Source organism: Mauremys reevesii, linkage group 4, assembly GCF_016161935.1.
Source record: "Mauremys reevesii isolate NIE-2019 linkage group 4, ASM1616193v1, whole genome shotgun sequence".
Lineage (NCBI taxonomy): Eukaryota > Metazoa > Chordata > Testudines > Geoemydidae > Mauremys > Mauremys reevesii.
The window spans coordinates 12,856,349-12,884,308 of record NC_052626.1 but is presented as its reverse complement, the minus strand read 5'-3'; the positions used below and the strand labels follow the sequence as shown (position 1 = coordinate 12,884,308).

The 27,960-nt window shown below is 43.3% G+C and overlaps 1 protein-coding gene across 1 annotated transcript in view; it reads left to right on the top strand.

Annotated features, from left to right (window-relative positions):
- LOC120404155 (coiled-coil domain-containing protein 175-like) overlaps positions 1 to 27,960 on the top strand; it is a 44,230-nt gene that overhangs the window by 12,469 nt on the left and 3,801 nt on the right. Inside the window, exons 5-18 of the mRNA XM_039536167.1 lie at positions 291 to 519; positions 1,574 to 1,696; positions 3,852 to 3,961; positions 6,280 to 6,361; positions 8,066 to 8,202; positions 13,555 to 13,665; positions 17,083 to 17,154; positions 19,766 to 19,901; positions 20,231 to 20,362; positions 22,644 to 22,782; positions 23,316 to 23,395; positions 24,491 to 24,643; positions 27,641 to 27,743; positions 27,888 to 27,931. Coding sequence (XP_039392101.1) covers positions 291 to 519; positions 1,574 to 1,696; positions 3,852 to 3,961; positions 6,280 to 6,361; positions 8,066 to 8,202; positions 13,555 to 13,665; positions 17,083 to 17,154; positions 19,766 to 19,901; positions 20,231 to 20,362; positions 22,644 to 22,782; positions 23,316 to 23,395; positions 24,491 to 24,643; positions 27,641 to 27,743; positions 27,888 to 27,931 — 1,651 coding nt within the window. The remainder of the gene's footprint in view (positions 1 to 290; positions 520 to 1,573; positions 1,697 to 3,851; positions 3,962 to 6,279; positions 6,362 to 8,065; positions 8,203 to 13,554; positions 13,666 to 17,082; positions 17,155 to 19,765; positions 19,902 to 20,230; positions 20,363 to 22,643; positions 22,783 to 23,315; positions 23,396 to 24,490; positions 24,644 to 27,640; positions 27,744 to 27,887; positions 27,932 to 27,960) is intronic.

Below are 27,960 nucleotides of genomic sequence, written 5' to 3'. Positions count from 1 at the left end.
TGAAAATGAACCTTTAAAATGGACAGTCTTAGATAGTCTTAATTACAGGCAATTCTATATACACTACTGTACTTATATTTTATATCTATTTTATTTCTATTTATATATATATATAGTGCTAGACTTGTTGGAATCATTTGTGTGTGCTTTTCTTTATTGAAAGGTAGAAAATAAAGGTTCAGGTCTTGAGCTACATTGCAGTGTTTTTACTGACTTCAGCAGGCTTGGGACCAGGACTTGAATTCTTATGGCAGGTATGCAGTATAATCTGTCTGATTTATTTTTGCCAGTAAGGAGCAAGAGTGGCTGTGGGTCCAGCATGAAGAAGCTATAGACTTACTGAACCAGCAGATGGCACAGAAAGCTAACACAAATGTGCTTTTAAATGAGTTTTACAACAAAAAAAAGGATGCAGAACAAGAAATAATCAACCTAATGAATGCTGTAAAAGAAGTGAAAGATGTTCTAGCTAAAGAAATAAAAATATTTAATGATGAAAAAGAAATGTGGGCTAGAAAGGTAAATATCATGCGCTGTACTCCACAGTCATAAATGTATACATGTTAATATAGCTGGAAAACTGAAATGGTTTTAGGAATTATACTGAAATGTTGATGTTTATTCAGTGCCTAGCACAATGGGGTCCTGGTCGATGAGTAGGGCTCTTGAGTACTATGATCATACAAATAATAAATCATAATAATATTTATGCTAAACATTTTACACAGTTTGCTCTCATGGAGTCAAATTATGCCTTCATACCAATACAAAAGCAAAGTGACTTCCTTACAAACTCTTTATATTGGAGTGGGGAGAGGGGGTCCAACACACACACTATGGAATTCAAGAGAATATAAGAGCTTATATATATATATATATATATTGTGTGTGTGTGTGTGTGTATATTTTTCTTATATTCTCTTAAATTGCCTATTGAATTCTGACTTCTTCTGTTTAATGAATTTAATGAGAAGAGAGAGAGAAGAAAAATATCTTTATTTTATTGCTTTTATATTTTGTCTTTCTTATTTGATTTCTATTTTGAAAAATGTCATAAAGTATCTCTTAAGGGGTTCTCAAACTGGGAGTCAGGATCCCTCCGGAGGTTGCAAAGTTATTGCATGGGGGGTCGTGAGCTGCCAGCCTTCACTCACTGATATTACATTCTTTTAGTTTGACAAAAATATTTTTCTGTAGAACAAATTATAGCCCCAGTACCACCAGGACCTAATCACGTGCCTAATTTTATGCACTGTGAGTAGTCCCTTGTAAGTTAGTGGGACTGTTTATAGCATATAAAACTAAGCATGTGCATAAATCTTTGCTGGGTCAGACTCTAAATTAATACTGTATTTTAATGAATTATTAATAGGATTTTCCTGTAGGCTTTGTGCACAGAAATTATAGACAGTGTCCCTGTAGAAAGTTATTTTCTTCTAGTATAATTTCCCATTAGTATAACACTTTTTATTGAAAGGCTCCAGAGACTGCCCTATTTACAAATATAGAAACTTTCTTCTTTAGTTAAGCAATACATAGTAGCTTGTAAAAATGGTTATATTTTTAAATGTAGAACGCAGAGATGAGAACAAAACTTGATCTTCAGAAGGCAGAAACTTCAGGAAAAAAGGATGAATTTGAAAAATTGTCCATAAAGCTATCGGCTGTGCAGTCTGAGATAGCTCAAAATACAGCGGTAAGGAGAAAATAACTAGCTTCTCGCAATAGAGTTCTTATTTCAATGCAAATTCTTACTGTAAAGAGCATCAACTTTTAATTTAATAGCAGGACAAATTGGAGGGAATTGAGAGAAGAGGGCTGGAGGGACCAGCTTCTATGAAGAAAGATTAAAAAAATGCTAAGGACTTGTCTACATGAGGAAATTAACCAGCATTATTATTCCATAATAAAGTCACTTTTGTTCTGGAATAGAGTGTCCACCTGGGGGAATTATACCAGTATTGCTATAGCAGAATAATTGTTATAATTGTTATAGCTACGGTAGTTAGTTTTCCCATGCAGACATGCAGTTCATATACATGCAACAGCTCAGCTAGATGATGACACAGGCCCCATTCCTGTAACTGGCTCCAGATGATTGCCCAAGCAGAGCCACTTGCAGGATCAAGGCTAACGAGGAGAAATGACAAATTGCAAATACTTGATGGCTAAAAATACCAAACTGGAAAATGGGTTGTTTAGTGTGGTCCAAGGTGGCAAAGCTAGGAGCAATGGGAATAATAGAAAGGAGAACACTTAATCTGCGTATCAGGAAAGATATCTTGGCAATGAGATGTATTAGAATATGGAATAATCAACCAAAGGAAGTGATGGAAGCCCCATTGCACAGGACTCTCAAAAGTAAGTTGGACAAAATAACACAGCTCCCATTGATGCATGAATGAAAACCATAGAGGGCATCTCAAGATCTGGGAAGTCAGAATTAATAGGATGAAAAGGGTAATTAGGATTTCTATGCCTTCCACGCAATACCAGCTACCATTTTTACCCCATATAGTCCCAAAACAGTTTTCCCTTGTTTTTTCACAGGAATAGCTTCTCTTAAAAATGTAGGGAGAGATCAGTATCTTCATCTGTCCTCTTACCCTGTGCCTTCACTGCAGAGGTAACTTGAGTTATCTACACTTTAGTTAATTCCTCTTGAGTTAGGCCTGTCTACACTTAAAATTTAGGTCAATGTAGGTACAGTGCTCAAGGATGTGAAAAATCCACAGCGGTAGCTGTGCCAACCTATCTCACAGTGTAGATGTAGCTAGGAATGTTTCTATCAACTCAGGCCTGGTCTGTGCTATGCAGTTAGTCAACATAAACTGCTTTGCGTCAACCTAGCTGTGGAAGTCTCTTCACTTAAATTTGGCTCCTGCTGACAGTAGTGCCTCTGTATGCTGATTTAGTAACACCACCACCCCCAGCAGTATAGAGTCACGGTCAATGTAATTAGACCAGCACAATGACAATGTAGACAGTGGGTTGCTTATGTCGACTGTCACTTGCTTTGAGGAACTGTCCCATGATTCCCCACAATGATAGTGCAATCGATATAAGTGCTTCTGGTGAGGACCGCACAATGTCGACCCATGGAGCCAAGTATGTGCGCACACAAGCGATTTAATAACTGCAGTGGTTGTATGCCGACGTAAATTAGGTCGCCATAATTTTGTAGTGCAGACATGGCCTTAGCTACCGTCGCCTGGGGAGGTGATGTTTCTACAATGATGGAAAAACTCCTTCTGTTGCTGTAGTCTGCGAGTACACTATGGAGTTGTGCTGGCCCAGCTATGCTGCTACAACTATGCTGCTACAGTCTCCATAGGGTCGACATGGTGAAGTAACACATAAGCAGCCCAGAGTGATTGGATTAGCAGCTGATGGGTCGGCCCATACCTCCTGATGGGTTAGCCAACTTGAGTTAAAAGCACTACTGCACTTGTTAAGGTTTTTGTGTGTGGACAGGAGTTGAGTTAGGGGCTAACCTCACATTATAATTCAAATTAACTCTGCAGTGAAGACAAGTTAGAAATAGAGTTTGTAGCTCAAAGATCTTTAAATCTCTTTATCACTGTGACTCAATTTATTAACACTGTTAATGATAAAATAGAGTAAATATAGCAAAGGACTGGTTTGACTAGTACCTTAAATATCCTTTTTTTGGTATATTGGCTAATGGTTTTGCTTGTGACATTTCAGAATAAATATTAAAAAGTTACACAAAAATCATATGCAAAAATTACATGGTCTTTAAAAAAGAAAAGAAGTAGCAGCAAATTAATTATGTGAGTACAATTTATGGAAATATTGTGCATCCATATTAACTAATTTAATTTTAATAGATTATTTTTAATGAGAAAGTTCAGATAGCACAACTGAAAGAAACAAACGAACAACTAATAATGGAATTAGAACTTAAAATGACGGAAAAGATGGAACTCTGCGAAAGGAAGTAAGTGATTTGATTCTTTGTTCTCTTTGCTAAACTTGTATCAGCATTTAATATTTCTGTAATCTTTAAGGAGTTAACAACAGTATTTGTTTGTAACCAGCCAGATTTAATAAATTATTTGAATAATTAAATATATAGAATGGTAAGTAACTTCAAGTCAGCTATTGTATTTATAAATATAGCTTTGGCATCTAATCGATGCACTGGTTGCACAATCCAGTGCTATTCCTGGGAATCAAACTCTTTCTAAAATATTGCAGGTCACCTGTCAGTCTTTCTGTTTGTGTGATTGTTTATAAAGACACAGAATGGCTGACTGACTTAAATCAAAATAGCAGTATTTTAGGGGCCAATCCAATGCTTATTGAAGTCAGGGGGATTCTTTCCACACATAAAAAGTAACTCAAATGATATATTGGTGAATTTGAGATAGATGCCATGGAATAAATATTCACATACAGTGTACATAGGGCCAGAACTGTGCCCAGCTGCTCCGTGTGTGGGGGCTGGGGAGGGTACATGTCAACACCAATGCACTCCTGAACAGCTATAATCCCTGTGCTCTGTAGGGCAGGGTCTACTCCTGCCGTGTGCTCCCAAAGGTGAAAGACACCCCAAAGGGGCAGGGAGGAAGCTGAGTCATGGATTACTTTAAATGGCACTACCGAGCTCATCGTTTGGCTCCTAGATTACCCCGACGGAAGGGCTGTGGTGAAATGTACACAGTCTCAGTAATTTCTCTGAGCTTTTTAACAATTTTGAAATTAACTGTTTTTCAGCTGATGGAAAAATACAACATGGGAATTTTCTTTGCAAATCAGACTTCCAGTTGAAATCCAAGATCTTGCCTCCACCAATGGCCAATACCTGATGCTTTAGAGGAAGGCAAGAACACCTAACCATAGAGAAAATATTAATCCTGGGAGCCCTGTGTAAATGATCGTATTGCCTGGAACCCTGAAGTTTGACTGCCCTTTTCCTAGCTGGCATAACTACGCGTGTCATTATTAGTAATAAAACTATTCAGTTCTTTTCAAAATCCAGCTGCAGTCCAGTACCGGAATGTGGCCCTGATCTGTCAGCATTTATGTACATGCTTCATTTTACTACCATGAGTGTTGACTTCAGTAGGACTATTCATGGTAATAAATTGAAGCACATGTATACATGTTCACAGGTTCAGGGCCTTTGTGACATGCTGCAGTGAATTTCATTGGCTGGTATGACAAAAGCATTCCCTTTGTATGACTCTTATTTTCTATAGTCCCCAAAATGTGTGAGGTGCCTTTTTTGCTCTGCATTTTCTTGCCATTATCTCTAGCTCCACCTCATATTATATAATGGGCCAGGGCCTTCGTCAGTTAAGTTAAACTGAAGACCTGCCGCAATATGTTCCTTCTTTCCCTGTGTTTGGCAAGGCACAGATCCCAAAGCCTAAGCCATGTGGGGTTCTCAAGTTTCCACATATCTTTGTTATGAAGCCACCAGTTTTTCTGCTCTTCCTTTCTTAAATTCTTCCCTCCTTTGTCAGATTTCTTCCTTCTCCCATTTTTCCTCTAGCTAGAAGGATGGGCCAGCTGGCTACTTGCTTGACCGTGATCAATCCTGCATGAGGAGCAAGGAAAGTGAACAGCTGTCATGCTTCCCCTGCCATCTCTAAGACACACAAGCACACAATGTCCATCCGAAGCAAGACTTAGGAATTTGTTTTCAATTTGTATTCCATCCACGAGGCTGGTATCACTGAATATGTCTACACTGCAGTCAATGGTGTGATTGCAGCTTGGGTAGACCTCCTAGTGCTAATGTGGCTAATTGCAGCTTGTGTAGGCCTTCTTAGCACTAAATTGGTTAAAATTAGCAGTGAAGATGCAGCTGCATGGGATTCAGTGCAAGCTAGCAAGATGAGTAGATATCCAAGGTCTCACGGCAGTCGAGTATAGCTCACACTGAAGTCTGTGCTGCCACATCTTCACTGCTATTTTTAGTAAGCCAGCTAGATCACAGCTAGTGCAGGTATGTCTACACACGCTGCTATCAGATCTCCGGTTGTAGTGTAGACATACCCACTGTCACTGGCTGGCATTATCTGCGTCACAAATTGTATATTAGTCAGGTGTGTACATGGGAAGCGCCCACTGCTGAGTAAAAAAAAATCTCTGTATTTGATAAACGTTCAAGGTGCATTCTAAAATATTGTATGTTATGTTTACACTAAAGGTATGAGAATAAGAACATGTAACATTTAACAGGCTATTGGTCATAATTCTTTGTTCACGTTCACTCCTGAATATGTCTGCATTGACTTTGTTTCATAGATATAGCCTCGATTCTGATCTACTGCTTTTGCAATCAAAAATTGCCCAAGAAAGAGAGAATCTAAATATTGATATAGCAAAGGTAAGAAGAAGATCTTTTTTTTTACTACTTTGTTGGTTTTTAAAATATATGAATCTACAGTAACTCCTCACTTAAAGTTGTCCCAGTTAACGTTGTTTCATTGTTACGTTGCTGATCAATTAGAGAACATGCTCGTTTAAAGTTGTGCAATGCTCCTTTATAACGTTGTTTGGCAGCCGCCTCTTTTGTCCACTGCTTGCAGAAAGAGCAGCCCATTGGAGCTAGCTGGTGGGGGCTTGTAATCAGTGTGGGCCAGCAGCTCCCTATCAGCTCCCCGCTCCAAGTTCCCTGTGCAGCAGCCGCCCAGCAGGCTATCAATTACCGGGCAGTTCAGCCACAAGTAACTGCAAAATACCTGTGATGTGATCTGTTAATAGGTATAATTTATATAAGCAGCATTATTTTATGTTGTAGTTTGTATGCAGAAAGTGTATTTTGTGATCAGAGGTACTTTTTGTCACATTTTTTATTTTGTTATACACCTCTACCCTGACATAATGCGACCCGATATAAGGCGGATTCGCATATAACACGGTAAAGCTCTGACACGTTGCTCTGAGCAGTGTGTTAAGGGTGCCAGACCAGGCCGGGGCTGAGGGGTTTGATAAGGGGCCGAGGGTCTCGGGGGCGGTCAGGGGCTTCCCCCCCACCCAGGGTCTGGGGGGCAGGAGTTGTGGGAGGGCACTTTTGGGGGCCCCGAAGTCCCTGAGTGGCTCGGCGGATTAGTGGGGGGCCGGGAGCAGCCCGCTCTGCTTCCCTCGCCCCGGCCTCAGCTGTGTCGCTCGGGGGGAGGGGGTTTGGGGGAAGGGATCCCCCTTGCACTCACCAGCAGCGGTGAAAGCGGAGCAGCCCGGCCCCAGCCCGCTCTACTCCGCCAGCTCCCAGCCGCAGTGCTCCGCTTCCCGCCGCAGGTGAGTACGGAGGGGACGTCCTTTCCCCAACCTCCCTGCACTCACTGGCGGCGGGAAGCAGAGCATCCCAGCCCCAGCCCGCTCTACTCCGCCACTTCTCATAGTCTGAACTTAACTTTAACAGGCTAAACATCTGACTGAAAGCAGTTTTGTCTCACACAAAGTTTTCTTCCAGCGTCACTAACCAATATGGCTAGGATTCAACTTCCATGAACGCAAAAAGGGCTGTTCTTTTTGCTTCCTCGGTGAAAGATAAAAAAAAAAAGATGTCCTCTTGCCTTCCTCTTATACGCCAAACACCACTGTTTTTGTCCCCAGAGTCAGGATGACCCCTGTGGTTCTTTTCCTGGGATGCTGGCTCCAAGGTGTCTTCACATACTCCTGCTTCGTCTGCAGGCAGATTTGGCTTCCATTGTGTTGGCTTATCATGCTTAATCTACATAGCCAACAGAGAGACAGGTGGATCAACATCCTTTGTCTGACCCCAAACTTTGTCAGCTCTACCTTGGACGCCAATTTTTGGACATATACACAGCTCCTTAAATAGTATCTGTACATACATCTTGTAACAGTTATGAAGATCAGTATGTTATAGGCTTTGCAAGTTGGTACTGAGGGGTTCTTAAGGTCACATGGGTGCTGCGAAGTTTAATTCATTTAAAAGTATTTCAGATTTTCTGATGGAAGGTGATGCGGCAGTACAAAGTATTATTACTCTGACTATTAGATATATGTAAAATAGACTGGGAATTAGAATGAATATTTAGTAACTATCTTTGGTCTTTATTTCTAGACTAAGGAAGAATTAAGTACAGCTGAAGGCCTGAATAGAAAACTTAAACATGAAAATAAATTTATAAGTAGCCAGTATCGGATATTACTGGCAGAAGAGGAACACTCACATGCAAAAAGGAACGAGGCAGCAACAGAGTAGGTTTAAACTGTCAATTTCTTAATTCTAAGGTTGTACAGCAGTTTTTAAACTAAGGGAAAGCCGACAGGTGTGGAGGAGCATGTGGTTTGGACAGAGATATCCCATGGGGAGGATCTACTAATGGAGATTCTCTGTATCTTAGTAAGGAGGAGAGGATGGAATATGATAAAATATGGGTAGAGTCTGATGAGAAACAGCCAAATGAAAAAGAGTCCCATTCAGTTATATCACATAAGGGCAGACAGCTAAAAAGTGACAATTTTAAGTGCTTATATACAAATGCTAGAAGTCTAAGTATTAAGTTGGGTGAACTTGAGTGCCTCGTATTAAATGAGGATATTAATGTAATAGGTATCACAGAAACTTTGTGGAATGAGGATAGTCAATGGGACACAATAGTGTCAGAGTACAAAATATATCAGAAGGACAGAATAGGTTGTACTGGTGGGGGAGTGGCACTATACGTGAACAAAAGCGTAGAGTCAAAAGAAGAAAAAAATCTTAACCAAACTGTACCGTAGAATCTCTATGGATAGTACTTCCATGCTTGAATAATAAGAATGTAGCAGTAGAGATGTACTACTGACCAGGTTGGTGATAGTTACTGTGAAATGCTCAGGGAGATTAGAGAAGCTATAAAAATAAACTCAATAATAATAGGGAATTTCACCTATCCCCATATTGACTGGGTACATATCACTGTGATGAGTTCCCCAGGTCACAACCTGGAACTGGGATATCACTGAGCCCTCTGTCATAACAGCCTGGGCTCCCTCTCGCACTGTGATGCTGTGACAATCTGCAAACCTCTCCAGGTCCTGCACTTACACAGACACCCACAGGCAGGGATGGACACAGCTGAGTTACGTGAATGCTGTTCCTAGCCACTCCTGAACCAACAACAGAGAGGCTCCAGCCAGTTCCCCACAGCTCCCCAGCCTGACCAGTGTCAGTTTATTTCCCAGTTTGCCACTTCTACGAAGGAAAGTGGACATGTGCCAGCTCTTGTACATGGAGCAGATTCCCCCAGCACTCCAAGCAAAACACACTGTTCTAGGTACAATATCAAACAGGTTTATTAATTACAGCAAGAGAGACTTTAAGTGATTATAAGTAATAAACATACAGATCAAAGTTGGTTACCTAAGAAATAAAAATAAAATCACAATCTGAGTTCTATAAATTAGACAGGATTTCAGTCAAGCCATGTCTCGACCTGATGGTATAGTTCAGGGGTCGGCAACCTTTGAGAAGTGGCGTGCCAAGTCTTCCATAATTTAAGGTGTTGCATGCCAGTAATAAATTTTACATTAATAGGGGCCCCCAACAAAACCCCAGACTGGCTGTGGGCTGAACGGGGCCGGCGGCTGGGACCCCAGACCGTCAGCGGGCTGAGCAGCTCAGCGCACTGCTGGTCTGGGGTTCCGTCTGCCACCCGCGCTGCCAGTCAGGGGTTCTGTCCACTGGCTCCTGCCAGCTGGGGTCCCAACCCCACTCGGCCTGCTGGGGTTCCATTCACCCAGGCCGGCAGCGGGCTGAACGGGGCCGGCGGCTGGGACCCCGGCTGGCAAGGGGCTGGCGGCAAGAACCCCAGACCAGCGGCAGGCTGAGTGGCTCAGCCAGCTGACGGTCTGGATTTCTGGCCGCCAGCTTCTGCCAACTGGGGTCCTGGCTGCCGGCCCAGCTCACCCCGCTGCCGGCTTGGGTTTCCGTTCACTCAGGCCGGCAGCAGCCTGAGCAGGGCTGGGACCCTGTCTGGCAAGGGGCCGGCAGCCAGGACCCTACACCGACAGTTGGCTGAGCAGGGCCACTCAGCCCGCCGCTGGTCTGGGGTTCTTGCCGCTGGCTCCTGCCAGCCATGGTCCTGGCCGTCGGCCCCGCTCAGCCCACTGCCCCCACCCAGGATTCTGTTCACCCAGGCAGGCAGGGGGCTGAGCGGGGCCAGGAGCCGGGACCCTGGCTGGCAGCAGCATGCCAGTGAAAATTGGCTTGCGTGCTGCAGGTTGTCGACCCCTGGTATAGTTCCTTAATACAAAAGCTGGGATTCACCTTTCCAGCCTGGGATCCAGGAGCGGCGCCAGGGTTTCTGGCGCCCTAGGCAGAATTCGGGGAGCGGCATTTTGTGCGCTCCCCACGGGGCGCATGGGAGCTTCCGGTTCCGCTCCCATCGCGCTGCCGAAAAAGGACCCTCTGCCGAAATGCTGCAGGTGACAGCGGCAGTCATTGAGCTGCTCGATTGCCTGCCGCTGTTTTCGTCCTTCTTTGGCGGCGCGATGGGAGCGGAACCGGAAGCTCCCGTGCGCCCCATGGGGAGTGCACAAAATGCCGTCCCCCAAATCCTGGGATGACCTCCCCAGTTCAATCTTTGTTCTCCAGACATGTTTCCAATTGTTGAGTTTTGGGAGGAGTGAGGACAAATGATGATTTCCCCTCCTTTATATTTCTTCCAGCTTATGGAAGGATCTTTTGCTATGAGGTGAATCAAGCAGTCTCCATTGTCTACGTGCTCTCTCTGAGAGGCCTCCATTGTGCACAGTTCCTGGGGTAGTGCTTGTGAGTGTGTATTCCTCTTAATGGGCCATTATCAGTGTCTGGCTGCTCCATTGTTGTACCTGAAAGGCAGGTTATGGGTGTTCCCAACCGTGCAACCTATTTCAGTAACAAACACATAGCAAAACACCATAACTTCCCATACACCAATAGCACATACAATCCAACAGGGTATTAATGTTCAACAGATCGAGACTTTTAAAATGATATCTCACAAGGCATACTTTGTACAAAGCATATCATAATCCTAAAACTATGGTAAATATGGAGGTGTCACAGTGTTGCTTTGAGGTACAGAGGGTTACAGTCACCTCAGGACTGGATGTAAAGATAAAATGTCTTGACACCTTACATGACTGCTTCTTGGAGCAGCTTATTCCTAGAACCCACAAGAGAAGAGGCAGTTCTTGATTTAGTCCTAAGTGGAGCACAGGATCTGGTCCAAGAGATGAATATAGCTGAACCACTTGGTAATAGTGACCATAACGTAAGAAAATTTAACATCCCTGTGGGGAGGGGGACAAAAAGAAGGCCACCACAGTAATATGTAATTTCAGAAAGGGGAGCTACACAAAAATGAAGTTAGTTAACAGAAATTAAAAGGTACCTCGCCAAAAGTGAAATCCCAGCAAGCTGCATGGAAGCTTTTTAAAGACATCATAATAGAGGCTCATTTTAAATGAAAACCCCTAATTAAAAAACCTAGTAAGGGGACCAAAAAAGTGCCACTGTGGCTAAACAACCAAGTAAAAGAAGCAGTTAGAGGCAAAAAGGCATCCCGTGAAAAGTGGAAGTTAAATTCTATTGAGAAAAATAGAAAGGAGCATAAACTCTGGTAAGTGATGTGTAAAAATATAATTAGGAAGGCTAAGAAAGAATTTGAAGAGCAGCTAGCCAAAGACTCAAAAAGTAACAGCAAAAAACAAACAAACAAACAAAACTGTTTCCAAAGCAGGAAGCCTGCTAAACAAACAGTGAGGTCACTGGATGATGGAGATGCTAAAGGAGCACTCAAGGAAGATAAGGCCATTGTGGAGAAACTAAATGAATTCTTTGCATTAGTCTTCATGGCTGGGGATGTGAAGGAGATTCCCACACCTGAGCCAGTCTTCTCAGGTAACAAATCTGAGGACCTCTCCCAGATTGAGGCATCATTAGAGGAAGTTTTGGAACAAATTGATAAATTAAACAGTAATAGATCACCAAGACCAGATGGTATTCACCCAAGCATTCTAAAGGAACTCAAATGGGAAATTGCAGAACTACTAACTGTAGTCCGTATCCTATCATTTAAATCAGCTTCTGTACCAACTGACTGGAGACTAGCTAATGTGATACCAGATTTAAAGAAGGGCTCCAGAGGCAATCCCAGCAATTACAGGCCAGTAAGCCTAACTTCAGTAGTAGGCAAATTGATTGAAACGATAGTAAATAACAGAATTATCAGACAGATAGATGAACATGATTTGTTAGGGAAGAGTCAGTATGTTTTTTGTACAGGGAAATCATGCCTCACCAATCTACTAAAACTCTTTGAGGGGGTCAACAAAGCATGTGGACAAAGGTGATCCAGTGGATACAGTGTACTTAGATTTTCAGAAAGCCTTTGACAAGGTCCCTCACCAAAGGCTGTTAAGCAAAGTAAGCAGTCACGGGATAAAAGGGAAGTTCCTCTCATGGATCAGTAACTGGTTAAAAGATAGGAAACAAAGGGTAAGAATAAATGGTCAGTTTTCAGAATGGAGAGAGGTAAATAGTGGTGTCCCCCAGGGGTCTGTTCTGGGACCAGTGCTGTTCAACATATTCATAAATCATCTGGAAAAAGGGGTAAACAGTGAGGTGGCAAATTTGCAGATGATATAAAACTATTCAAGATAGTTAAGTCCAAAGCAGGCTGCGAAGCGTTACAAAGGGATCTCACAAAACTGGGCAACAAAATGGCAGATGAAATTCAATGTTGATAAATGCAAAGTAATGCACATTGGAAAACATAATCCCAACTATACATATAAAATGATGGGGTCTAAATTAGCTGTTACCACTCAAAAAAGAGATCTTGGAGTCATTGTGGATAGTTCTCTGAAAACACCCATTCAGTGTGCAGAGGCAGTCAAGAAAGCAAACCAAATGTTGGGAATCATTAGGAAAGGGATAGATGAGGCAACACAATATTTTCTGTCTTAATATAAATCCATGGTATGCCCACATCTGGAATACTGCATGCAGATCTGGTCACCCCATCATGACAGATGTGGAGAAGGTAAATAAGGAAGTGTTACTTACTCCTTCTCATAACACAAGAACTAGGGGACACCAAATGATAGCCAGCAGGTTTAAAACAAACAGAAGAAAGTATTTCTTCACACAATGCACAGTCAATCGGTGGAATTCTTTGCCAGAGTATGTTGTGAAGGCCAAGACTATAACAGGGGTTCAAAAAAGAATTAGATAGGTTCATGGAGGATAGGTCCATCAGTGGCTATTAGCCAGGATGGGTAGGGATGCAAAACCATTCTCTGAAGTGTCCCTATCCTCTTTTTGCAAGAAGCTGGGAATGGGCGACAGGGGATGGATCACTCGATTATCTGTTCACGTTCGTTCCCGCTGAAGCACCTGGCATTAGCCATTGTTGGAAGACCGGATACTGGGTTAGATGGATCATTGGTCTGACCCAGTATGGCCGTTCTTATGTCCTGATTTTTAGAGAATGCCGTTTTATTTCTGAAGCTTTTCTTTTTGAAGCGTAAATTCACTTCTTTTTATGACTGAGGAGCTAACTGATTTTCCTCTCTTTGTAGACTTGAACGATTATCCAATTGGCTGGATGAAAGACTTGAAGTTCTGTCAACGCGTGTGCTGGAGGAGCAAAACGTGGAGGATGAAGTTGAGAGACTCGAAGATCTCTTTCAGTATGTCACTTTTCCATATTGCCTGTATTAATGACCTGGCTGCAGCTTAATCATGGGCCCGTGTGACTTTGGGAAAGACTAAAACTTAAACATTCAAAGATACTTTAAAGAGAAAGCCAAATGAGTGTATAAACCATACCAGCAAGTTGGTATAAAACTACACGCAAAGAAGTCTTGCTTTTTTAGTTACCCATAATGCTGCCTGCAGTTTATTATTGCCAGGCAAAGTAAACACAAACAAGAAGATTAAGAACAAGACATTGATTCAGAGAAATAGTATAGAAATAGTGTTGAATGCATAACTTCAAAATCAAACAAGTGTAAATGGCTTGGATCCTGGTCCAGGCTACAGCCCCTTGGGGCAAAGGGGCTGTAAAGCTGCCCGAATTGGGCAGCTGAGGTTTCCTCTGATATGGTGCAGTCCCTGGGTTGTGTAGACTTGGTATAGCCTGCATCTTGCTCCCTGGTGTAGCGGATGTGCTTGGGGCGAGTGTTCACAGAGCTGGCTACTGGCACAGCTTTTGGGGACCTGTTATTGGCTGGTACATTGAGCAACTCATCCAGGGAACTAAAAATAGCAGTTTTCAGAGTGGTGTGAATCTTGCAGCTTGGGATCTCTAGCACATCTGCCCCCATAGGTTTGAGACCCCGAGCTCCAGCCCAAGCTGCAACATCCACACTGCTATTTTTAGCATGATAGCCCTGTATAGCATGTAGCAATCAGACTATATTAGCCCTGATCCTTGAATCAGTGCAAAATGACGGAATCCTGTGCCCTAATAATTGTCTTAGATGGGCAAGTACCACATGGGGGAGTGGCAACTCCTTGCACGTCAACTCTCACCGCTTATTTTTCATTTTTCTGCTAGAGGGCATGGTCTGTCCCTCTCTGCAGAAAAGGGTGGGGGAGGTCTACGCATAACCCTACACATTCCCCTTGATGGACCAGAGGCAATGAGCATCTGCACAGACACCCCGTGTCTTTTAACTGCCATGTATTTTTCTGGCTTCATGCTGCCTCTTGGTAGCATGGTTCTGGCAGGAGCTGTGTTGCCAGCCTCTCCTTGCCTGCTGTTATCCCCCCTGAATCCTTCTCAGGAGCATTTCCTGGCACATCATTAATATGCAGGTGTCCTAGTTATGGATAAAATGTAGGAAAATAATTATTCTCACTTTTTATGTTGAAGAAGGAAGAGAACAAATAGATATAGTCTGATGTCTATCTCGGTATTTAACTTGAACTGACCCAACAGGATATACCTTCTGTGTATACATGAAATTGAGAAATAAAGCGTAAGGAATAACCAAACAATGTTGTAAAGAGAAGGAAAATCTCATATTGAAATACTCATGCAGCAAAGTCAGCAGTTTAAAAATATAAGGAATAAATTAACAAGAAGAGGAGGTGAACTAATTATCACTGTCTCGGTATTATTTGGTTATCCAAAATAATTCCAGAAATGGACTGCATCCTGATAGGTAATCTCCTACAGAAGTGGTAGATGCCCCAATGGTTACAACTTTTAAAACTAGACTGGACAAAGCAGTATATCTTATGGAACAATCCTGCACTCAGAGAGCTGGACTGGAAAGTCTCTTCCATCTCTAATGTCTTACATTTTATTATATGATTTTGTGAACTCCCATTGACTTAATTGGCACTTAGCATTTCTCAAGATCAGCCCCAATGTTATGTGCAGTGTTACAGGAAGGCAGCATGATATAGTGGATAGAGCACTGGATGGGGATTCAGGAGACCTGGGTTCTGTTCTTAGCCCTGGAGTGCTGGGTGACCCATAGCAAGTCACTGTATCTCCCTATGCCTTAGTTTCCCCATCTGTAAAATGGGAATGAATACTAATCTCCTTTTTAAAGCACTTTGAAATCTATTATGAAAACTGCTATGTAATGTATTATTATTAGCAATTCCGTAGGAATGTATATTACAAGGAGCATGGGAACACACAAAGGAAAAGAAGGGTAAAGTCTTTGTTTTGGTTTGTTTTTTAAATCGCCACCTGTACACAATACTATTGTCTGTAAGGGTTCTCTCAGAGAATAGGTCTAAAAAAACAGGAAAAATAAATCTGCTGATGAGGGATGAGTGAACAGAATTTTATAAGTTGCTGAATAGCAAAAATACTAGTATTATTTTGCTAACCAAACGTGGCCAGAATATCAGGACATGTTCAGCTGTCTCCTGGGGTGGCAGCCTGAGGGTTGGTGTAACCTTTTAAGCACAGGAGAATGTCTGCTACTACCAAATCTTCATGGGGCTTTGGGTAGCCACTTCTCCATCTCCCTCTTGTATCTCAAAGGAGAGCGGGTCACTGGTAACCAGGGGCGGCTCTACCTTTTTGCCCGCCCCAAGCAGTCATGCGCGGGAGGCGCCCCGGAGCCGCGGGAGCAGCGGACCTCCCACGGGCATGACTGCAGAGGGACCGCTGGTCCCGCGTGGCTGCGGACGGTTCGCGGGTCCGGCGGCTCCGCTTGAGCTGCCGCAGTCATGCCTGCGGGAGGTCCAGCCGAGCCGTGGGACGAGCGCCCCCTCCGCAGTCATGCCTGCGGCAGGTCCCGTCGTCCCGGGGCTCCGGGGGACCTCCCGCAGGCATGACTGCGGCAGGTCCGCCAGCCCAGCCTGCCGCCCCCCCCCTGGCGGCAGGGGACGGGCCGCTCCTCGGCTCGCAGCCGCGGGATGAGCTGGGGCCCCAGCCTTTTGCCGCCCCCTAGATTTTGCCGCCCTAGGCACCAGCTTGTTTTGCTGGTGCCTAGAGCCGCCCCTGCTGGTAACAGTGTCTCCTGAAAACGCAGTCAGACATATGGGAGTAGGATTACATCTGCCTCCAACTACCAGGCTTTTTATTTTATTAAACTAAAATCCTCTAGAATGTGTTGAGTCCACAAAAAATTGTTGCGTGCTAATGTTTGCCTTGGGACTTCTACATTAGCAGATACATATAATGTGTGCAATGAATGTATGCATCCATCTGCCTTGAGGCTCCACATCTGTGCATGTTCTTCTGTATTAGTTACTGCACCTAAATCATACTAATGTAACATCTCTGTTCTTAAACTTTTGCCCTGGTGTTTTGGGCTTGATTAATAGGACCTCTGGTTGCCCTCTCTCACAGTGTTATTGATTCTGGCATAAGTCAGGACTCTTGGCTTTGCCATAGCCTCCACCAAGTGCCTGTTTAACTTTGCAGCCATGTCGCCTACCTAAGAGACAACAAACCATATGAAGCACAGAACCATGATTGCACACCAAAATAGGTGTATTTCTGAGTCCCCAGCTGGTAGGAGTGCTTAGCTTGCTGCCATGGAAAAAGCTTTAAAAATTGTATATTCAAGAAATGACTTATAAAATGAAATAGTATGCAAAGGTTAGCATTATTCTGACCTTTATTCTTGTTTCAGAAACGCTAAGGATGCCTATGCAAGAGAGCTAGAGAATCTAGAGCAATGTTTAAAAAGAGAAAGTGAGATGAGGTAAAATTACAAGTCACCGTCTTCATAAGGAACAGATCAACATATTAATGATTTACGGTGACTTTGTTTATATTTTTCAAATAAGACCTAAAACCAAGGTCCTAACCGCCCACAGCTCCAGTGGTCCTTTTTGCTGGACAAGGAGTGATTCATCTCAATGGCATGGCCAAATTACATCTGGGGTAATTGTATTCTGTCTTCTAAATGCCCCCACTGTCTCATTTCCTGTCCTGTAGTGTTGTTGTGTGGTAACAGCTGCTAAACTTTACAAAGTAGGTGGCTCTGTATCAGCAATGCATTCAATTGTTCTGTTTTGGGTACCAATTTAATTTTGTAAAGCACTTTGGGATCCTTCCAGATGGAAAAACACTGTATACTTGTAAGCTATTGCTGTTGTTTTCCAGTTTAGGGCTGATCTTGCACAATTGATGTCAATGGGAGTTTTGCCATTGATTTCACTGGGAGCAGGATCAGACCTTGAGTCTGTGTGGCCTGAATTTCTCAAGTGCCCGCAACTCCTGTTAAAGTCAGTGGGTACTTAGAATGCTCAGCACCTTTGAAAATCATACCACCAGTCTGGTAGACGTTTAGGGCTCCAGCTGTTAGGAGCACAGTGGGCTGGGAAAGAGGATGGTCTGTTTTAAACTGATTTAGCATCTTGGATTATGTCAGCTGCTTTTTTGGGGACTGCATATTTTTCAGCCTTTAAATAGAGCCTCCCATGGAGTTTGTTTTGTTTAGTAAACCTTGTGGGGTGGGGGGAAGCATGTTCTACAAAGACCACTGAAAGCACATTATAATAAGAGTTATGCTAAATGCATCCCTATTGATGAGATCTGCAAAGATGTACCTTGCATCACTCTGCATACTCTGTTTAAGCACTGATGCTTGGATTTAGATGAAGGTTTCTAACCATTAGAGGAGTGAAGTTCTGGAACAGCCTTCCAAGGGGAGTAGTGGGGGCAAAAGACATATCTGGCTTTAAGACTAAGCTTGATAAGTTTATGGAGGGGATGGTATGATGGGATAGCCTAATTTTGGCAATTAATTTGGCAATTGATCTTTGATTATCAGCAGGTAAGTATGCCCAGTGGTCTGTGATGGGATGTTAGATGGGATTGGATCTGAGTTACTACAGAGAATTCTTTCCTGAGTGCTGGCTGGTGAGACTTGCCCACATGCTCAGGGTTTAACTGATCACCATATTTGGGGTCAGGAAGGAATTTTCCTCCAGGGCAGATTGGCAGAGGCCCTGGAGGTTTTTCGCCTTCCTCTGCAGCGTGGGGCATGGGTCACTTGTTGGGGGATTCTCTGTAGCTTGAGGTCTTCAACCCACAATTTGAGGACTTCAATAACTCAGACATAGGTTAGGGGTTTGTTATTGAAGTGGGTGGGTGAGATTCTGTGGCCTGCATTGTGCAGGAGGTCAGACTAGATGATCATAATGGTCCCTTCTGACCTTAAAGTCTATGAGATGCCAGGAGGCCCTTTCATGTCTCTCTTTTAGTGTGTATGGGCAGGGGGGAGCTAGCTATGGAAGAGACCCCAAGTTGGATAAATCCAAATTAATTATTGTAACTGGAGTTAGGTTTGAGAGGATGATAAAAAATTTCCAGTTTGCTTTGCAGTTTACTCAGCAAACTCAGAACTCCAAGTGAACCTAAGAGGTGGGGGAGGGAGGGAATACTCAAAGCTGGACCATCTTCAGATTCTGGTCTAAATCCCAGTTTCTCTCAGCTGTGCTCAAAATGTGCTACTCTTCCAAACGAAAAGGGACATGTCTTATTTTTAGAGAGACAAGTTCTATATCAGGGATCGGCAACCTTTGGCACGCAGCTCACCAGACTAAGCACGCTGGCGGGCCGGTTTGTTTACCTGCCGTGTCCTCAGGTTCGGCTGATTGCGGCTCCCACTGGCCGTGGTTCACCGTCCCAGGCCAATGGGGGCTGTGGGAAGTGGCGGGGGCCAAGGCATGTGCTTGCCACCGCTTCCCGCCATCCCCATTGGCCTGTCGCAGCGAACCGTGGCCAGTGGGAGCTGTGATCGTCCAAACCTGTGGACGCGGCAGGTAAACAAACTGGCCCGGTCTGCCAGGGGGGCTTACCCTCGCGGGCTGCGTGCCAAAGGTTGCTGATCCCTGTTCTATATACTTCCCTTAGGGCTTTTTCTCCATGAGTGCCTCCCAACTGTTTGCGACTCTGTTTTCCTTACAGAGGTAAGAACTGAACCTCTCTGGCCATATTGTTCCATCCTCTTTATTATCCACATCATTGCCTCATTGCATGGCTAGATCTGCTCTAGGAATTATTTTTGGGGAACTCTACGGCCTGTGTTATGCAGGAGGTTAGACTAGATGATCACAGTGGTCCCTTCTGACCTTGAAACCTGTGAATTTATGCTGTTTGTGGAAGCCTCTCAGAATCAAATCTGATTTAGCAGCAGAGAGTCCTGTGGCACTCTTTGCTGCTTTTACAGATCCAGACTAACACGGCTACCCCTCTGATAGTAAGTCTGCTTTGTTACTTTACACATGCTATGTAGCTCTGATTTCCTAATCAATTTCAGTGCAATGTCATGTAATGGGTGATACTGTTTGTGTATTTACCACTAGAGCTTTGCTTCAGTGGAAACAACTTCACCTAGCAAAGAAGAAGGAAGTCTTGTGGATAACAGAGGAGAAATTCATGAATGAAATGAATGTAAGACTTGAGACTGGTAAAAAACGTCATGCTGAGCTAATAGCAGAGGTATGTTAACCAGCTGGCATTACAACAAAGCCTATTCACTGTAAGCCCCTACCTTTCATGCTGTTCTTGGCAAAGTGGTTAAGCTTTAAGGGCCAGATCCTCAGTTGGTGTAAATTATGATTTTGAAGGCGCTGTGTCAGTTTACGCCTCTGAGAATCTGGCTTTAATAGATGATTAACAAAATTGTAAAGCAGTTATGATCGCACAGCCCTGTGTTTCAAATGACAGCTGCACCCATTGTACTCAGCCCAGTTATTGTTTAATATTGAAGTGAGCCCGTGTGTACTGCAGAAATGATTGTCCCTGTTCATTTTGCTTTCTGCAACCAGAATGAGCATTTCCAGAAAGAAATTTTGCAGGCTGAAGAACAGGTCAAACACCTTAGTGATGATGTAAATAAAAGGGAAGCTGAATGTGAGAAGTATGAATACAGCTTAACAGAAGACATACAATGGCTTGAGGTAAATGTCATTTTTAAAAAATTCTTGAAAAGAGTAGTTTAAATGGAGAGACCTTCTTTGCTGTTGTAAATTGGCACCACTCTATTGACTTCAATGGTGCTACACCCTTTGACACTAGCAGATAATTTGTCCCATGATTACTAATAGTTTCAAGAAAAAGTGATTCAGTGCCATATTAACTCTTTGAATGCTGTACTGACTCCCCTAGAACAGGAGAGGTTTGGGTTTGGGTTGGGTTTTTTGGGTTTTCTTTTTCTTGCTAAGCAGTTATGACCTAATCCAAAGCTCACTGATGTCTCTGGGCTTTGAATCAGGCCCTTAGCACTTACTAGCAGTGGATAAAGTCTTCTTTTGCAACTGGTACAAGGCTTTATGTGCACTGAACATAAGAGCAATGAAGTGGTGGATTCCATGCAAGGAGCTTTCCCACGGTTACTTGATTGCTAGATGCCAAAGGCAAAGAAATCTGATCACCGTTTGGTTTAAACTGCCTTAATCCCACCCGTTCTCTGAATTTTTAGATGAGACCTAAGTGAGAAATAAAATAAAACTGTTTCCTTCTCACTAGTCTTCCAGACAAACCAACAACAAAGGCATCAGTCTGAGTCTTGTGGCTGATATATTGTCTAGTACAGGAAGTTGATTGAACAAATCATACTGCTACTAAATTGTGGCGTGCCCTCCACATGTGTGTCCTTATCCATATGTATGTACTCATATCTAGCAAACTGAATTCCATGCAGAGAAAGTGCCCATAAAAAGTGAAATAAAAAATGTAAAAACAAATATATAGGGCCTTAACTTTGAAGCAGCTGCTTGGAGTTGATCAGTGTGAAATTTGTCCCACGATATTTAGATAAACAGCACAGGCTTTGTGAAAATATTAGTCTCGCTGCTGACATGATGGGCCAAACTCTGTTCTGAGTTACAGAGCTGTAAATCCATTGAAATCGCTGGTGTTGTGTGAGGCATAATGCAGGGCAGTTTGGTCCTATGTGCTCTAATCCTCTGAGTGCTCGATTATAGCATCCAGCAGCCCTCCTTCAAAGAGAAAGGAGGACAATGTGAGACTCTGAATGAGAACTGACTGGAGCTTCCAGAAACATCAGGCACTTCTCCCATCCAGTATATATAGCATTTCCTCTGTCTCTAGGTAACCTTTCATGGTTGTATGATTCTCAGCCATCAGTCTAATGGTTCAGAATAGGATAAATCAGACATCCTTAATGTATGAAATATCCCAAGCCTCTTCTCTCTCTCTTTAAATGCCTCTTTCAATGTGTGTATGGATCTAAAATAATTACATACTGGATCTCTCCTTATGTGCATTTCCCGGCAGCTGTGCTGTTCAAAAACATACATAACGTATGATAAATGCTCTTTAACTCCTACCCTAATGTCTTTAATAGGGTTGCTCTAACATCACACAATGAATGTGACATATGAGGATTACCCTTTGCCTGAAGACTAGACTAAATCAAGTCAAAGATAATGATATTCTCCTTCAGTGGTTCTCTCTGGTTTTTCTCTTCTTTAACTGTCTCCGTTTCTTCCTGTGTCTTCACTTTTTATCATGTTGGTGTTACAACAACTTGTGCCTCTTCCTGGAGCTTCTACTTTTTCATACTCTTCTCCCGTTGTGCACACCCTAGTCATTTCAGTCATTCTGCAGTCTCTGCTCACTTATTTATCTTACTGTAGTCTTCTTTGTCCATAAAGCAATGTGAATACCCATGGCTCTACCTGCTGTCTCTCCTATTGTGGTGCTCTATGCACCCAGAGTATATTCCTCTGTCCATACAAGTATCGCCAGTACACCAGGGCCAGCTTCAGCTTTTTTGCCACCCCAAGTGGCACTTCAGCGGCAGCTCTGCCGCTCTGCTTCATTCTTCAGTGGCAATTCGGCGGTGGGTCCTTCGCTCTGAGAGGGACTGAAAGATCCGCCGCCAAATTGCCACTGAAGACCCGGACGTGCCACCCCAAGCATCTGCTTCCTTCGCTGGTGCCTGGAGCCGGCCCTGCAGTACACGCACCTGAATTCACTGCTTCTATTTAAATAACTTTGTAATATGGCTGGAGACAATGTGTAATGTCAAAAGAATTACTTAGGCTGTCTCCTCATTCTGGATATTCAAATTGCCTTCATTTTGCCATTCTTCATTTTCAAATCTGTCTCTCTCAGCTTTGCAGTTTCCAGTTAATCTATTCATTTTGTCTTCCTTTGCTACAACGATTATGCACACTTTAATAGATTATTAATTAACATTTATTTTCACTAAAGGATGATGTCCAAGCTAAAACTGAAGCTATATATCAAAAAGAACAACAACTAATTCTGAGCATCCCTCTCATAGAAGAAAGACGGAAAGAGTTGGAAGAGAAGCATGAAAAATATGAAGATTTGAAAAAAATAGTCTCAGGTAGGTATTAAATGACTCTGAGGCGCTTTGAAAGCTTTCTGCTTCTGTCTTAGAAAGAGACTTGGTGATATGGGTGACCTTGAAGACAGAAGGGGAATGCCTGAAAAATTCGAAGTAATTTGAGTTGACTTTGTAGAGGTTAATATAGACTAAGATTAATATAGACCTTGAAGATAGATATTTTGCTTCCTCTCCCGATCTTTATCCTAATCCTCTTTACTTACTTTGTGTATTATGGTGAATCTGGTATTTTGATATATTTGTTGTATTTGGAAAAAATAATTTAAAATTATATATATATATATACATATATATATATATATATGAGGTCTAACTGTACCGGAGCTGTCTACCATAGTTCAGATGAACTGTAAAGTACAGTGAAGCTCTGAGGGCTTTGTGCACCAGCTGGATTATGATATCTGGACACTACTGGAACATTAAGAATGAATAATAACGTCCTTATACCGTTGATCACTTGTTATTGGAACGTCTAGTTCTGTTGTCTAAAAAAACCTTTTCCTGATTTGTAGAACTAAAAGATGATGAGACAAGACTGACAAAATCCATTGATCAGTCAGTCAGGATGACTGGTAAACTCAAGAAGATCATGGTAATTGTTCAAACCTTGCTTAACATTATTTGTTAAAGTTTCCTAAATCAGTTTTCTTCCTCTCTGTTCTTGTGCTTTTTTATGATCTCCCTCCACCCTTCCAGTACCCATCTCCCTATAGCTGCTGTGGAACTGGTCGTGCACAGAGATTCTGGCTGGAGGATGCTTGCATAGCTTGATTCAGACCACAGAGCAGCACTGCCATTTGTCATGCAAAAAACTGACCTTGATCTTGTAACCCCTTAGTCATATGAGTCGTCCCAATGGAATTAAAAGGATGACTTGAGTGAGGAAGGGGCTGCAGTATTGGGCCCTGTGTGAGCTCTGTCCTTGTACAGAAGCTGACCACTGCTTGTGCAAGAGCCTTTGCTGCTTCTTGGTAAAACCTTCCTGTATCCTTTTCTCATGATCTCTCCAGCTCATTGCATATCTTGACTATATCAATAGATAACAGCATAAGGAGAGAGAAATTAAGAGTCACAGATGGTTTGTGTGAAAGACTAAAGAAAGGTGTATGAGTCACAAACAAAACCGCAAGGTTTGTGCCTGGCTGGTCTGATACTGCAAGGATGGAGCTCTGTGGTTGCTGGCCGCAAAAGCCCACAGGTACAGATGCTATTCCTTATTTGAGAAGGAAGTGCTCCTTCTCCAAGCATCTTTAAATAGGCAGTAACTTACCCAGAATCTGTGGTCAAAACATTTGTGTACCACCAAAGCCTTCAATAGAAATATGTTGTCTGTGTGTCACTAAGCTCATCAATGTGACCCCATGTCTGATATAAATAGACAGGAAGTAAGGTTCAATGGCAAGTGTATGATACAGCGTCAGGAGACCTGGATTCTATTCCCAACGGTGCCACTGGCTTGTTGACCTTGAGCAATTCCACTTCACTCCTCTGTGCCTCTTTTCCCTAATGTGTAAGATGGAGATGACAAGATTCATTTCGTAAAGCACTTTGAAAACTTTCAGCGAAAGGTGCCACATATGAGAAAAGTATTATTATTATTGTGAATTTATTAGATTACAACAATTATAGTCCAAACACAAGATCAATTACAATGAAGCAAAATAATGAAGGGTTTATTTATTAATAGGCTGAGCTAAAGAATGAATTAAGAATAAAGCGTGACTTGGCATTTGACCAGTTGAAAGATCATACGGAAGTTCTGAAGTTGCTAGAGAGGGACATCTATGAGGTCGACAGGAAGCTCGACATTGTGAAGACAGAAAACTGCAGACTGAAATTAGTGAGTATACCGACGGTTTACAGACAGCTTGTCAGCATGCAGGTCTCTCAATTTTCTTTTCACAGGGAAAAATAGAAATGGAGCATGAGGAAACAGAATAAACTCTATAAATGCTTCAGCATGCAATATAGGAGCCAAATTTTGCCTTCTGATGCACCTCTGGGGCTCCCGGTAACTTCATTGGGAGACACATAGGAATATCTAAGGGCAGGATTTGTCCCTTTGGCATTTTGTCAGTGAAGGGACAAATCCTGCCCTTAGTTGAGTAGAAAAAGCACTCTAGTGCATCCCGTCAGGTGTATAGGGAAAGGCTTCCCTGCTAGCTGTGAAAGCTGAGGCAAAGAAGAGGCCTGTGCTGTTTGGTATTGCAGCAAGGGAGACAGTCCCACATTCCTCCCTGTTGACTTACACAGCCATTTTAGCTCATTCTTTTATTCTGGAGCAATGGCTGGAGCAGTGTGTGCCAGAAAACCCAAGCCCACTAAGTGATAGGAAATGGTCTCAAGCTGAAACTAGATGGTAGGTTATCCCCTCTTAGAATGGTTCACTTTTGTGCTGAGAGGTGAGAAACATTGGGATTCATTGTGGTCACTGCCCAGAGAGGGTTAACAGTCCTCTCGCCACTCTACAACAAAGATCACAGGAAAGCTGACTTGGTTGGACTTTACGGAAGGTTTGCATACAGCATGCTGATGTTCAGCTTTCCAGGTATATTTCCTTTCAGGGACTGTAGGAATCCCTACATTTTCCATGATGGATCCAGCACTGGACTCGGGTGATGACATGATTAGTCATTTCTATCCTGGCTAAGCATTTGTTGCCGCCTTATTGTTTTTCAGGGTTAGGGTAGTTTTCAAAAGTGCCTCATTCCATGTCAGAAGCAACATCAAGCTGGAGGTGTGAATTCCAGCTTGAGGAGACATGGCCACACTAGCTGTGACCAAGCTAGCACACTAAAAACAGAAGTGTAGCTGCTGTGGTGCAAGCAGTGGGAGGAGCTAGCCATCCTGCATGCATACCTATGGTCTCAGATGGGATTGTACTTGGGGTGGCTATCCTGCACACCGCCGTGGCTACACTTCTGTTTTTACTGCACTAGCTCTATCAGAATGCCACTTACATTTCCTCAAGCTCGAATTTACATCTTCCAGCTCTAGACATACCTTTAGGCATTTAAGAGCTCCATTTTTATTGAAAGTCAATAGACTTAGGCTCCTAAGTGCCTGCGTCATTTCTGAAAATGGGACTTAGGCTTCTAAGGCTCTTAGATATTTTTGAAAGGTTACACTAAGTCTTCCACTGCTAGGTGTCAAACTAGCCTACAAGAATGGAGGAATTCCTTCTCCAGAAAAGATCTGAGCACATTAAACAATTCTAAAAGCAAAGTCTTGATTGCTGATCTATCTCAGGCTGCAACTCAAAGCTGAAGCTACATCTTCATTAGACACAATGAGCTTAATTTCCAAAGGGCTTTCTGAATTGTGTGTGGTATTTGTATGTGCTCCTGTTCGAATGCACAGAAGCCTGGTTTTACAAGTGCAGCTGCCTGTATTTGCATGCACTAACACATTACAGATGCTACTTAGGAGGCACTTTGAAAATGTGACCTTATAATTTATTTTCCCTGATATCAACATAAGCCTTCTTCAGAAAGAAAGCCCTTTTACCATAGTACAGTTATCCCTCTCCTTGATGCTCAGGATAGGAACAATTTCAAGATGGTCTCTTCATTCTGACACCCAAATGCAGGTTGCTCTATGTCATGGGTGGCCCATGACATCAGGGTATGGAAATTGTATGGCGGGCCATGAATGTTCACAAAATTGGGGTTGGGGTGCAGGAGGGGGTGAGGGCTCTGGCTGGGGCCAGAAATGAGGAGTTCAGGGTGCAGGAGGGGGCTCTGGGGTGGGACCAAGGGGTTCAGAGTGTGGGAGGGGGTTCTGGGCTGGAGCAGGAGATTGGGGCACGAGGAGGTGTGAGGGCTCCGGCTGGGGGTGCAGGCTTTGGGGTGGGGCTGGGGATGAGGGGCTTGGGGTGCAGGAGGGTGCTCCAGGCTGGGAAAAAGGGGTTTGGAGGGTGGGAAGGGGATCAGGGCTGGGACAGGGAGTTGGGGCACAGGAAGGGCTTTCAGGTGTGCAGGCTTTGGGTGGCACTTACCTCTAGCAGCTCCCGGAAGCAGCAGCTTGTTCCTCCTCCGGCTTCTACGCAGAGGCATGACCAGGCAGCTCTGCACGCTGCCCCGTCCGCACATGCCACCCCTGCAGCTCCCATTGGCTGCAGTTCCCAGCCAATGGGAGTTGCGAGGCTGGCTCTTAGGGTGGGGGTAGCTTGCAGAGCCCCCTAGCAGTCCCTACACATAGGAGCCGGAGAGAAGACATGCTGCTGTTTCCGGGAGCTGCAGCATGTGCATGCAAGCCTCAGGCCCCATTCCCCAGCGGGAGATTGAGGGCTAGATTAAATCAGCTGGCAGTCCGGATGTGGCCCATGGGCTGTAGTTTGCCTATCCTTGTTCTACGTCCTCTACTGCTGATGATGTAGCCAAGGAACTACAGAAAGAAGAAAATCAGTTTCAACTCCAAAAGTCAGAGCTATTGGTACCTGAAGTACAACAAAGATACTAGTTTGGAACTTGCTTTTGTACTTCACTATTGCCTTGGGACAGTTAGCTACAGTAAACATACACAGGGCAACTAAACCGCAAATGAAGAGTGAGTGCCAGAGCCTCAGCGGGTGTAAATCAGCACAGCTGCATTGACTGAATGGTTTAGAGCTGAGGATCTGATCCTGAGATTTCACTTATTTTGGTTATCATTAATGTGGCTGTTCTGGAAAGTGAAATGGATGCCTGATGTTGAGAAAAAGTGTAACAATGGAAAGAGTTTTGTCCTGGGGAATTCACCACCCTCTGTACATCTGTGGTCACAAAAATTGCTAAAGAGATCAGGAAGGAGAGACCAAACACAAATATTTACCAAGCTGCAATGATTTTCTCTGCAGTGCAATTCACAGATGAAAGCGGATATTTTGACAGTGAGCCATGAAGCCGAAAACCACAAATCAACAACAATAAAAATTCTGAGTGATCTGACAGTCCTTCATCGTGAGTAACATGTCATCAAAGGAAATGTTCAGCTATTTAAAAACAAAAATTATCATATTCTCAGTATTGGAAAAGAAAGACTATTTTAGAAGATTTATGTTTCTCTGACAGTCTGCTAACATTTTAAAACTGAATTTATTTTAGAGCTTTTTCTGAAGGGATGGTCAGAGGACACTAGCATTCAAAAGGTGGGTTTCAACATTTTTTGACAAGGTAT